The following is a 14,395-nucleotide window of genomic DNA, read 5'->3' on the forward strand; positions in this document are numbered from 1 at the left end:
TAAGAGGCATTTGGATAGGCTCGTGGAGCGGAAGGTCTTGGAGGGTTTTGGGAGGAACATGAGCAACTGGGACGAACAGGGAAGATGCTGTGGTCAGCATCGACCAAGTGGGCTGAAGGGCCTGTTTCGATGCTGTATTACTCTATGACCATATAGAGGGTAGAAATGGAAACTGTGACCACAGTGTTTTGCTGATCCTTTGTGCTTGATATGCCACCAGAAACAATGACATTAAGGACATATAATGCCTGAATGATGCTACTTGCATAAAGTTCTCCCATGCAGATGGAACCTGTAAGTACACCAAAGAAGATTGTAGGGCTTTATCCTACCAGGGTTTCTGTCACTGAGTCTGTAAGATTCTCACATCTGACCTGATTCGTAAACCTCCATTGTCTCATCACTATCTCCATCATATGCTTCGCCTCTTTCTGTCCCCACCCTCATCTGCTTGACCACATCTGACCTACTTTCACCCCAAATGTCCTGATCATCTACCCTTTACTTCCTCCCAGTACACATGTACCTCACACCATCATTTCTTTCACTGATATCTACAATAGTGGGAGATCAGCATCTGTCCTACTGTGTACAATATCATCTATAGTGCATGGTAAAACATCAGAGGCCCTTCAACATTTTAGTCTGAGGCCTTCCATTGGGAAATTTAGCCAACAGGCTTTAGTATACTGGCCTCTTCTCTACAGGAAGACACAAGCAAAGATGTCTTAATTAGGAGATTATTGTGGAATTTTATTCAGAGTATGATCAGCAATGAACTTCCTCAAAATTTCAGTCAAGAAAACATGCTGAACAAGTTTGTGCTTCCAGTGGCCAGATCAAGTTACAAAGATAGTTGTCTGCCAAATGATAGGAGTACTTGGGTAGAGTATGACGAAGGAGCCATGGGAGCAGAGGGGAAATATTTGATGCTTTCATTATGCATGTTACTAAAAATACACTATTCTCCAAGAAGGCAACTAGATAAGTTGATCCAGTAACATGCTCTCTTCAATCAGTATCAACAGTTCCCTTCTCAGGTTTCTGCTGTAGATCTCTCTCCAGACAATTCATCTTTCAGCACGTTTTCAAGCATGCTGATATGAAGGGCCGTAACTGGAACCTGAGCAATGATGCAACAGTATCACTCTCTTGCAAATAGCAAGGAAAATCTTTAAGATAAAAGCAGCTTTTGTGTGGTAACTTTGGAAGAATGGTTTTGCGAGCTTACATGGAGCTGATTATCCATCCCAGAGTTGGCTGTGTTCATGATAGTCTCATTTCAGAAAGGGAGAACCTTGAGTACTATTATGGGCCTTAATGATACAAGCGTAAAGGGACATTGTCCTCTTCAGTGATGGATCCTGGAGCCCTGTTATTGTAGCCTTTATCAATTTGAGTTTCAGCCATTTTCCATTTTAGATGCTATTAAATAGCAATGAATTGAGATTTATGTATATTTAAGGTGTATAAAAGGTTGCAGGTAACTGTATTGTTCATCAGTTTTAAGGGGGTAAGGATTTGTACTTAGCAGAAATTACTGGTTCTTCAATGTAGAAAGAGACCCAAATATTACTCAACATACTTTCCCTTTAAACCATGAGACAGGTTCCATTTCCCAACAGCACTGGCAACAAGCAAAAGCATGCCAGAAATGTTAAACTCACATCCCCGCTGGCATACTGAGCTTTTTGAAAACCTTCCTCCCCATTCACTAGAAAGATGAAAACAACAGCTGATGATCCATCAGGGCCTCACTGGGGTCTCAGCTACAGGATTCATCCTTAATATGCACCTGCTGTTCTATTTCACACAGCATACAACAGGCACAGTGAGCTGGCAGGTTATTGTGTACCAGGAGCCGAAAGATATGACATAGCCCAAATGCCTGGTGGATGTTTAGAAGTTCTACTCAGTATACACATTACTGGCCTTGCAATAAATGCAAAGCTCCCATCTTATCCAACACATGTTTGAAACTGTCATTTAAGTATAGCAAATGTTGTTGAGAACTTTAGGAAAGGACTTCTGATTATTTACTGTGATAAGTTTATCCAGTAGCAATTGTGTAATAATGAATGTAGGCAGAGAATTAATTGAAATAATGCCTACACCTAATAAGAATGATTTGTCAACTCTTTACAATATTAATTTAATTCTAGTATTATTGGGGCATAAACTTGCTAGCATAGTTAATTTATATAGACATGCAAAGCTGATCTTCAGAATAAATGTACAAAAGACTCTGGAGTGAAATTGAAGTGAAGACAGACATATATTTAGTGCCTCTCATCACCACAGGATATCCCAAAGCACTTTGCAGCTAATAAAGTTATATAAAAACATGGCAGCCAATTTGCACACAGTAATATCTCACAACAGCAACATGCTAATCCTTTTTTTTGTAATTTGAGTAAAATATAATCGTTGGTCAGGGTGATACCTCCTAATCTTTTCAAAATAATACCAGAATCTTGCACACCCATCTAACAAAGCAGGGGAAAACTTTGGTTACCAATTCCTTCAAAACAACATATTCTGATCCTAAAGAAATTTCCTTAGCGCTGTATTATTTTGGTCTAGTTTAAGTCTCTGAAGTAAGAAACAGCCTGATAAATTCCAATTAAGCCATGCTGGCCATTGCCATTAATATTGCTACTCTATCAAGTGCTTAACCACATTCTGAATTATGTGAATTTGTTGTTGGCTTCAGGTTTTTGATCACCTTGTCACGCCTACGTATAAGTGCAAGAAATTCCTTGTCCTTGTTTCAGTGCCCACAAACCTCATCCTTATTACCCCTCAGATAAGCTCAAACTTCAAAAATATAGTGTGTTAAGTTGCATTTTGCAAAATTGGCTTGCACTAACAATTGAGACAAGCTCACTAGAGACTTCAAACTGTATATTCACATTTGTTCAATTTTGCAATGCAAAACTTAAAGGTTTTCATTATTTGGCATTTGCAAAGTATAGAACAGGATTAAACACTTCAGAATAGATTTATTGTTGCTTAGATATTACTGAATAATCACTAAGCAATTGGAATATACATGTTAAGATTCCAAGTGCCAATCTTTAAACAGTGCTGATCTGCTAAATGTCGCTTTGTAGATAGTCTAATTTTAGACCTTGCACCATCTGCTGCACATCTCAAAAAGTGCTAATCTTCATGAATAGTTCCTTACATTATTTCTTTAATGATCATGCAGTGCCAAATAGGATATATCAAGTCCTCTGCTATAGAGGGACATCCTGCCCAGAGAACATATACGTACCATACCCACTGTCGGCCTCATTCAGGTATACCGGTTTGAGAGACTGAATGTTAGATGCCATGAAGCTGTTACCTCTGCCTGGACTGGTGACATACTCTCAGGATAAGCGGTCAGCTATTGAAAACTTAAATGAGAAATCCTGAGTTGGAAATATACTCAATGGCCACTTTATTAGCTACCTTCCACTTCTAGGTTTAATGTGCTGTACATTCAGAGATGCTCTTCTGCACACTACTGCTGAAAAGCGTGATTACTGTTGCCTTCCTGTCAGCTCAAATCAGTCTGGCCATTCTCCTTTGACCTCTTGCACTAACAACGTGTCCTCACTCACTGAACTACCATTCACTGGATTTTTTTTTGTTCTTTTGCACACCATTCTCTGTAAACTCTAGAGACTGTTGAGTGGGAAAATCCCAGGAGATCAGCAGTTTCTGAGATACTCAAACCACCGCATCTGGCACCAATCATTCCACGGTCAAAGTCACTTAGATCACATCACTTCCATATTCTGCTCATTGGTCTGAAGAACAACTGAACCTCTTGCCTGCATTGAGTTGCTGCCACATGATTTCCCCAGTATAAATTTGCATTAATAAGCAGGTGTAAAGATGTCCCTAATAAAGTGGCCACTGAATGTATATCCTCAGTGCTTCATTATTGACTGGTCTAATTCCTAGAACACCCTGTATTTTAGGGGTAGATGTACCAGAAAGGTGGTAGTTCAAGGCAACAGCTCACCATCATCTTCTCAAAAGACAACCAATGTTGGGCCAGTGACTTTTGCAATTTATGCAGAAACAGGCTTTCACACCATTTGTGGAGGGTTAGACATGGAGATGCTACCTATATCCCTGCCCTTTATCCATTACATAATATGAAGGGGTAAAATACCTTGGAAATAGAGCTTTTAAATCTTCTATGCATTTCATGTCTAGTATTCTGGAACACATGGGATATTATAATACAAAAACTACACTAAATTTAGTTTAAAAATTATTGTAAGTAGGGAAACTGTTAATCTCTCTATTATGGAATTTCACACAGAAACTGGAAGTAACTTAGCAAGATGTGTGCACAGATCTTCCTGATTCAATGAATAACATAACAATTCAATACAAGATCCAAGCAGTAACAAGTTAAAGCCATCTGTCTTCATCAGTAGCAAACTTAACCTTCCAGTTCTGTACGATCCTGTTGCATCTTGTTTACTTTATATTTGTAGGTTATAGAGTCATCCAGCATGAAAACAGGTCCTTCAGCCCATCAGGTTCATGCCAACCAAGATACCCTATCCACTTTATAACAGTGTTTGGCCCATGACCTTCTAAACCTTTCCAATCCAAGGGCCTGTCCAACTGCCTCTTATAAGTTGTTGGGTCAAGTGAAATAGGTTGCTATTGTATGTGCAAGATAGCAGTGGGCTACTTCAAAATTAAACCTTGTATACCAAGTTACCGAGTGGGACCCAAAGTTGAATGATTGATTATAAGATGTGATATTGATAACCGGCCTGCCATTTTCTTTTAGTTTAAAGAGACATGGGCAATGATAAAATAATGAGCAATGGGAACCGCTCCAGAATAATTTTGTAGATTATATCTCTACCCAAAACAACTCTACTATGTAAAACTAGATTGAAATATATCTACAAAAAAAAATGTCATTACACATTTATTAGAAGCAAAATTGACTGTAGAATACTGGCACTCAAGATTATAAGAAGTAGAGTTAAAGGAACGAGCCAATTCCACATTAATTTATATGTGGGAGCAAAAAGTGAGACAGCAGCTAGTTTTAAATCTCCTGCTCCCGTGCATTTTGCAGTACTGTACCATCAAAATTATCATAACAATGATTTTCCAATTTCAGTGACTTCAAGCTCAACAAAGCTTTAAGTATTAAGTCAAGAACAGATTCTATGCTTACCCACAGGGCTGGTACCTGCACCATTTGGCATTGTTAGGTCACCCATCATTCCACCTAAAAGAAAACAAAAGTGAGATCCAATCTTTAAACAGAGGCAGAAGTTAGCAGTGCACACACAGTTCTGGGTGGAACATCAAGATAATTTCTATTTCTTTACAGCATGAAATATGGCTTCTTCACCCTAAATCAATTCTTTCTGAAAATTAGAATACTTATTTTTCAGGCTATCTATTAAATAGACATCATTTGAATGGGTTAATATTTAAAACCATATAGAAATAATGATTGTTAGAATATTTACAATAAAATTACATATTATTAGCTTGGAAACTAGTTATACATCAAGGTACATTCTATATAATGTACATTATAAAGCAATGTTAGTTACTGTAATCTGGAAATTGATTTCACAAAACATCATGATGATTATCTATTTAATGTGCATGTTATAATTAGCAAGTAATCTTATTTTTCAGATTGCATTACGTAACATCATACATTTCAAAGAATGTGATTAGCTTTTCTAACTCAATTTAAAACTAATATTAAGCTGATAGAAACACGTGGAGATACAATTTAAAAATTTCATATCTTATTTATAAAGAAACAAGGTTCTCAGGGTGCATAGTCAATAGACTTCTTTTGATTAGCAGCTATGGGAGTGAAGGAAGTGGAATAATCAGTGTGTGTGTATGTATGTGTACATACATACATATATATACACATACATATATACACACACACACACATATACACACCCCCCCCTTAAATTTAATGCTACATCTCAAAGACCTGAACTGAATATATTGCAATTGCCTTAGTTCTGCACTTGTGTCTGCAATAATGGGAGCTACCAACTAACCTCAGTAAAAGAGCAACACAAATAGGCGTCGTACAAAATAAAAGTGGGACTAAAACTTTTGCCAGACTGATAACCTGCCCTGTACAAATTCTCAATATAGGTGGCAACAAACTATAAAGACTTCTGTTAAAATTCAAGGTGAAATAACTTCATAAAGAATGTGCATACTCCAATACCACTGAGCAAATTCAAACCTCTTTTGGAAACAGATTGTTGTGATAAACTTATTCAATCCTTTCAGTTCCAAATGCTGCCTCAATTCCAAATTTTTATTTGAACGAAAGAATAGGAGAATGATTTCCTCAGATTTCTATATACATGCTGATGCTTTTACAACAAATCTTTTGTTGCTCCATATGTGCAGCTTGACCTGCTGAGTTCCGTGTATGTGCGTGTATTCCTTTTACAACAAAGTTTTTTTTAAACTTCAGCTATTTTGAGTCTTCAGATTTATCAATTGAAAACTGCAGTTTAAACAGTAAAAGGCGAAAGTTTAAAGGCCAGAACAGAGATTCCAGAGTGTACCAACCACATTGGATGGAAATATGCATGTGTGGTGTGCTAATTTTCTGCTAAATGCTGCCAAAGCAAAAGGCTCCTGGTCTGAAAGTACACAAGTGGAAAATGTCCCCATAGCATTATTTGAAAAGAAACGTAAACTACTATGAAACATTTAGATGAGTTAAATGTTATTTCAACGTCAGAAAGTTACTCTGGTTTGTAGTGGCTTTCTCATTTATAGAACAGCAAGCTCCCACAGCAAAAGGTTACGCCAACATACAGTATCCAACTAACTGAGAGTCCTTCTGTCTTCTTCATAGCAGTTTTATTACAATGGAAAGACAGGTACCTGCATTACCAGTGCTCGGAGGTCTCTGTGGGGCACCTGGTGACATAACATTTCTGGGCAGTGTAGCCTGGGGTGGCGAAAGCATGTTGGTATCTGTTATAGATGTAGTTACCAATGAATGAGTTACAAGAGAGCTTCCTGGGTGACTGTAAGTTAACGTGTTTGGGTTGCTCACAGGAACTGCAACTGGCATTGCAAAGTTTTGAGGTTGCAAACCAGGCTAAAAAGAAATTAAAGAAAATTGAATTACTCCACAGTTAACAGTTTCATGAACAGAAGTATTTAACATAATATGTATTAAATTTTCAGAACCAAACCCACATTTCCTAAAGTGGTAAAGCTAGTACTAATCTCCCATTTGTCAAGCACAATATACAACCTTGAACACAAACACAAAAATTATTATATTCAGTTGTCCAGTCTTTCAAGGACTTTCATTTCCCTACTCGAAAATGATTGTGATAAATAAAGTTCAGTTTATTTTGTTCTATTTCTATAAAGTGTCATCATGTGCTTAGCTGCTTTAAATACTCCAGTATATACATCCAGTATATCCCACACCTCATTAAATTGGAATTAAAGGGATATTGTCTAACATTGACTATACTTTCACATCAAAAGCAATTTTCTAAGCTCTCATGTCACAAAGAAACAGATGTGAGAACAAACCCATGAGTTTGCAATTTTCTTTGGTGAATGAACAGCTGGACCTTCAGTAAAAATGCTGGATCTCTGCTAGTTATCTTATGCATGTGAAGGTAATGTAATTATTAATGTTTCTTCCTTTAAAATCACCTTGGACAATTTTGCAATATCCAAATATCTAAGCTTTTTGAATATTTAAATATTTAATCATTTAATACTGATTCAAAGAGGACATGACCTACAATTTAAGTAATTGTCTAACTTAACGAATCGCTGGTGACCAGGCAATAGGATAAGAGTACCAATTCACACTGCCGAAATTAAAGATCACAGTATTTACTGTACAATTTATCAGGAACTCTGTATAATTCATGCCTAAAATATCTTTGATAATATTGCTAAGCTTGTTAAATATAGAATTCTAATTTTCAATTTCGTGTCTGCGATTTGGGACTTGGAAGCATATTTTTTTTTCCAGTTTTGGTGTTATCTATTGCCAAGTACAATCAGCACAAAGGTAACAGATTATGCAAACTCAGTTCAGTGCTAAAAACGTAATGCTCCAAAGTAGAATTATTTTTTTATGAGCCAGTGCAACATGAAACTATGCATCAGCATAAATGAATAGAAAATATAAAAACTAGTTAGCTTTTATGTAAATACATCATTGCAACTTCACCACAGCTAAGAATATTTCTCAATCACCACAATTATAAAGGAAAATAGTAAAATTCTAGGTCAGGCAATAAAACAGGAACTCTGTAATAAAAGTTTCATACTGTACTGTGGCAAAGCTATTAATAAGTGACATTTGTATTCAAAATTGATTTTTTCTAAAATGTAAAGTTTGCAAGGAACCATGGAAAATTTAAATTTACAAATCATCAACTGGAGCAAAATAACATATTAAAGGAAAATCACAAAGATGCATTGGACATTTAATTTTATTTGACCTGATGCTGTTGTTACAGTACAGATGCAGCAAGTTTCCTTGATTTTAACACAATTTGGAATAAAATATGAACTGGATATTAAATTCCAGATTAGAAGTAACCTACAAGCACAATTATAATTCTGGGTCCAAGTTTCAAATTCCAAAATTCTTGTGCTAGACCATCCTACTATAAAATAACCCAGCACATTTTAGAATGCACATAGAAATTCAGATTCGAAAGGCAAAGCAGTGCATCATAAAACTGAAAAATTATAATTTGCTGAACTGGAACTAATTTGTTTGCGTACTTGCTTGTAACGTTTTTACCTTTCATTCTGCAATCAGCTGCAGATCATTTAAAGGCCGGAAACATGAAGCTAACATTTAACAACTGACAGATGCCCCAGAAAATATGTCTAAACTTTATGTAATTACAGTTATGAACTGTGTGTTGTGGTGACATTCCTATTGCACTCTTTCATATTGAATGATACTAAATAAAACTTTAAAGATTTACTAGTCAGAAAATACCCACCCACACATATCTGGAAAACTAACGTTATAAATCAGTGTAGCTCAGCATCTGTGGGTCATTGGTATAATTTCTACACAGAGCCCTCAAATACTTGGGAAGAAAGGTCTTTGGGGATGCATTAAAGATCATTACCTGCTGGTTTTACTCACATCCGCCTGTGGGTTGTCAATGACACTGAAGTGTACAGGTGGGCGCAGTGGTCAACACTCCCTCATATGCTTAAGGCTAATGACCAATGAAAATCTCCCCTCACACTCTCCTGAGAAAGGCAGTCGCACTGGGGGGCAATTTTGCACGCAAACACCTGGGTCTGATTGTTTATTCCTCACATGCAAGCCAGGCGGGGCGTGTTAACAGCTCTCACAGCTGTGCCCAATCACATCCTCATTCATAAGCCTAGAAAAGTTAGTAGTTTTAAAAACCTTGCAGTTATTTTTTTCCCCACTCATGCTGAGAATGATGTTCAATCCATGTCTAAGGATTCACTAATTCAGAAAAGACCTGGGGGAGGGGGGCAGAATTTCAGACCTTCCTAGTTTCCTGCACTCTGCTGCAAAGTAAATGGATCTACTCTCTGATCCACTGTGGAATACAAGGAGAATACATGACAGAAAAAATTACTGGGGAAGGGGATTGTTTCAGGAGACTTAATTGCCTGAACAGCCTCCTTCTGTGACAATAAGGAAATATCAAAGGAACTGCCATCTAAGGTTACACCTGGTTACATCCAAGGTGCACTTACAAACCTGTAAGAAATCTCCTTTGCAGTTCACTACATTGGCACAAGCATTGTCTGTGTGGTTAATAGCAAGAAGGGGATAGTCTGGTGTATTGAGCAAAGATTAATTCAGAAAACTGGGAGGTAGTGTTTGTGAGGAGGTGCAACGAGGCAAGGAAAGGGAAGGGAATGAGTAAAAATAAGGGAGAATACCAAATGGAGAAGAACACATCCACACAGACTTAACTGAAGTAGGACATCAATGTGTTTAAAATGACATGTAGGATATTTTGCATTATTCTCTGAGGTACACAAGGAGGTTATTAAAAAGAGCAAAGAGATTATTAAGACTGCATACTCAGCTGGCTAGATCACAAGTTGAGTGCTGTGTGGAGCTCTGGTCACCACGTGACAGGAAACATGTGACTGAAGAGTGTGTGTAGGAGGTTGACGACGTTACCAGGAAAAGAAGTTTGAACTTTGAACTTTGAAATTGGATAAACTGGCATCATTTTCTTTGGAACAGAGGAGGGTGAGGAAAATAAAACAGGGTTGTTCAAATTTATGAACCACCTGAAAAAAAAAATATGAAATATTCATTTCCACTAGCAGAAGGGGACAAAAATCTGAGGTGGGTGGGAGCTGGTGGGGGATTTAAAGAAATTGATAGGAGGATTGAAGAGAAGGATTTTCCTTTCATCAAGGTGGGTAGGTAGAGTTCTAGAATTAACTGCTCTAAAGGGCAGTCAAGGCAGAAATTCTCAACACACTTAAACTTGAGGGGTAGTGATCTGAAAGGCTGAGCACTGGTGCTGGGTGACAGCATCATGTACTTATTTATTTATCTAGAGATACCGCACAGTAACAGGCCCTCCTAGCCCAATGGGAACATGCCACTCAATCACACCCACGTGACCAATTAACCTACTAACCTTTGGAAAATGGTAGCAAACTGAAGCACCTGGAGAAAACCCATGCAGTCATGGGATAGAACATACAAACAAACCCCTTACAGACAGTGGTGGAATTGAACCTAGGTCATAGGCGCTACAGCAACGTCACGCTAACCATTAAACTACCACGCATTATGGATAGATTTTTTTAAAAAATACACAAGTGGCACGGACTTGGTGGGTCAAATAGACTCCTCCTGTGTGGAACAACTTAGAACACACACACCATGTCCAGTGCAAATGTTAAAGAAAATTATTTTGTTCTTTAATTCACGTACACACCACATTATTACGTGTCAGGGTGATAATGAGATGAAATTCTTAATAATGCTCAAGGCATGCAATAACTGAAATTTCAAGCGATGGTAAGGTGATTCTAGGTGGTTTAAGTTAGTTCTAAATCAGCCTCTGAGATTAGGTACACGTTTTGCAAGTTAGGTGTTATGCTTTGTATTCCTTCGCCATGTTCTGTTATCTTCATGCAGCCTTCTTCAGTCACAGAGCAGGCAATAATGTAGCAAGGAAATCAAAGTCTTCTCAAGCAAGAGCACCACGTGCCAAAATCTACTTACTGCGAGTTTGTGATTCCTCATCATGTTATCAAACTCTTCATTTATTTTTTTATATTTTTCCTCTGTGTGGGGGGTGAGCACGTATGAGGAGTCAGGCTCCGGACTGTCGCAACCTCTGTGTTCTTTCTTGTTAAGCGCCTAGCAGATTTAAAGAATCAACACAAAGAATACCAGATGAAGGTACTTACACCATATCGCTTGAACATTACATCATTATCTTCATTAATCTTTCTGTATTTGTCCTCCATGAGCGGACTGTGCTCAAAAGAATCATCTGGGTCTGGGCTATCACAGTCATTATGTCCTTTCTTTCTTAAGGTCTGAAATACAATTGGAAAATTCACACAAAACTACAAACCTGCTGTGATAATAACTGTTCACTGATAGTTTAATAACTAATGATGCCCTCTCCCACCACCACCACCACAAAGATTACTGGGGTGCAAAAATCAGGCTTGATAGCTTCTACATTTTGGGTGTCACTCAAAACAGCTGGACTCCAAATTGGCACATACTGTGGATGCACACACTTCTATCAGAGAAAACCCTAGACTCAGTGTTACTGCACATACATCAGAAATATGAACGGCAAGCACATCATCCTCTCTATAAGACGGATGTCATACCAATACTGCCATTCTGGCACTCTAGCTAACACTCTCAATCAACTAGGCAGGTATTAAGCATCAGGAAGGAGACCCCAGCACCACTACTTCAGTGGATTCACAACCCTTTTCACATTAGTTGCTAGCTGATTTCTTCTGGTTTGTGCTATAGTTTTACAGATGGTGATTGCATTATAGTTCATGCAAGTTTATAAAGCTACAGGGATTGCTAGAACAGGTGCTATAGATTAGATTTCCTGTCTTCAGAACCTGCATAATCACTAATTCCCAAATTTGAGGTATCTTACTGGGCACTCCTGTTAGAATGCAACATGTCTTTGAGAATGAGTGGAAGGCATGGAGAGCAGAATTAGCAGCCGAATGAGAATATGCTCTGGCGGGGGGGGGGGGGGAGAGGAGAAGGGGAGGTGAGATGTGGGGGAGAGAGAGAGAGAGAGAGAGAAAAAAAAAGGAAAAAAGAGAGAAAGAAAGAGAGAGAGAGAGAGAGAGACAGGCACACACACACACACACACGGGGGGGGGGGTGCAGGGCTAAAGAAATGCAGACCTTCAAGAGAGACAGACCGGGATGGGTGGTGGGGTAAAGAGACACAGACTGGGGTGGGGGGGCAAGAGACACCGGGGTTGGGGGGGTGTGCAAGAGAGACAGACCTGGGGGGGGGGCAAGAGAGGGGAGAGTCGCAAGAGGGAGCGACATCAAGAAACTATGACCTACTGTTTATTTCAGGGGTAATTCTCCTGCGTGAAACCCTATAAGGATCAATGTGCACCCTTGCATAAAGGCATCTTCAGTAAAATCAAACTGTAAACTAGCTTGAATGTAACTAAGCTTTAAAATGGTGCAAGGAAGGTGCAATCTTTGGGCCTTCTGCTCATGTGTTAGAACTGCCAGCTGTGCAAAGGAATCTGTACAACAAGGAGGCAGCACAAGATGACAAAATGGCTGCACGGCCAGTGAATGCTTTCACAAATCTTCAATGAAACCTAGAAGTTGTTTTCTTTAGACTAATTAAGCATGGCAACAGCGACACTTCTTACACAAATGATGCAGGCTATTGCATATGGTTACAAGCCAATTGCTTGCATCAAAAATGTAATGATGTGTAGAGGTGGAGTATTAGGTGCTTATGAATTAAAAGAAAATAATCTCATCAGAGCAACACACACAAAATGCTGGGGGAACTCAGTATTTCCAGCATCTGCAGACTTTCTTGTGTTAATAATCTTACGATACAAGCAGCTTTAATTTTTTAATTGCACAAGTTTGTCTTCAGTGGTAGAGATATATAAGCAGCTTTAACTAATTGCCTTTATTTGGAATGTATCCTTTCCTGAGATCTTCATCAGAATGCTATCAAACAGTAATTGACATCAAACAACTGAAATAAATATCAGGGCTGGCAAGCAAAAGCTTGGTTGGTCTTAAGGGTAGATTTTAAGGAGGACCTCAGTGAAGAAAAAAAGCACAGATACGAGGAGATTCAGGAAAAGATCCAGATATTAGGATCTTAACCGCTGAAGGAAGAGCTCCAGTGATGCAGCAATTAAAATCAAAATGCTCAGAAGAGCCAAGTTGAGGAAATAATTTCTCAGAGAATTATAGGGCTAGAGAAAATGATGTAATGGGGAGAAGGCAATGAAGGGATTTGAAAACAAACTGAGAATTTTAAAGTTTGAACTAATGTAACTCAAAAAAAAGACAGATGAATGAGACCATAAGACATAGAAACAGAGTTAGGCCATTCTATCATGGCTGATTTATAATTCCTCTCAATTCCATTCTCTTGCCTTCTCCCTGTAACTTTTGACACCCTGACTAATCAAGAACCTATCAACCTCTGCTTTAAATATACCCAATTACTTGCCTCTACAGCTGTCTGTGACAATGAATTCCACAGATTCACCACTTTTTGGCTATTGAAATATCTCCTCAACTCTGTTCTAAATGTATGTCCAGCTATTCTAAAGGCTGATTTATACTTGTGCGTACGAGCTTACGCCATAGCCTACGCAAGTGGGCTATGCTGTTGTGAGCATTTATACTTGTGCATTGGTGTGTCTGTGTCACTCTGCAATTCACCGCCAAAACGCTAGTTGGCGGTGGTGTTTCTATGCCACTGTGTTGAGTTTCTTCGTGTTGAAACTCAACACGAAGAAACTCAAACTTCAAACAATGGCGACTGAAACTGAAGGAGGGTGAATTTTCTGCGCTTGTCCGGCCACTGAGAGACATGGACAAGGAAATGCATTTCAAATATTTTCAGATGTCGGCAGGTAGATTTGATGATTTGGTTCATCGTCTTCAACCCTTTATTTTGCATCAGTGTACGCACAGTGTACTCAGAGACGGGCAATCACCATTCGAGTTTTAGCTTCAGGTGGAAGTCAACAGGCTGTAGCAGCTAGTTACAAACTGGCGTCAAGCACAGGGTGCTCCATAATTTCAGAGGTCTGTAAAGCTCTATGGAAAGCATTGCAGCCAGAGTTCCTTCCCTGC

The 14,395-nt window shown here is 38.6% G+C and overlaps 1 protein-coding gene across 8 annotated transcripts in view; it reads right to left on the minus strand.

Annotated features, from left to right (window-relative positions):
- Positions 1 to 14,395, minus strand: part of mef2aa (myocyte enhancer factor 2aa) — a 197,366-nt gene that overhangs the window by 29,573 nt on the left and 153,398 nt on the right. For 5 of the 8 annotated variants that reach the window (XM_063065924.1, XM_063065922.1, XM_063065928.1 and 2 more), the window contains 3 exons: positions 11,273 to 11,410; positions 6,916 to 7,135; positions 5,204 to 5,257 (listed from right to left, as the gene is read on the minus strand). In XM_063065924.1, the coding sequence (XP_062921994.1) occupies positions 5,204 to 5,257; positions 6,916 to 7,135; positions 11,273 to 11,410 (412 nt within the window). Of the gene's footprint in view, positions 1 to 5,203; positions 5,258 to 6,915; positions 7,136 to 11,272; positions 11,411 to 11,460; positions 11,593 to 14,395 lie in introns of all 8 variants that reach the window. The other 3 variants (XM_063065929.1, XM_063065927.1, XM_063065930.1) reach the window with 2 other exon arrangements.

The sequence above is a fragment of the Mobula hypostoma genome, chromosome 13 (genome assembly GCF_963921235.1).
Source record: "Mobula hypostoma chromosome 13, sMobHyp1.1, whole genome shotgun sequence".
Lineage (NCBI taxonomy): Eukaryota > Metazoa > Chordata > Chondrichthyes > Myliobatiformes > Myliobatidae > Mobula > Mobula hypostoma.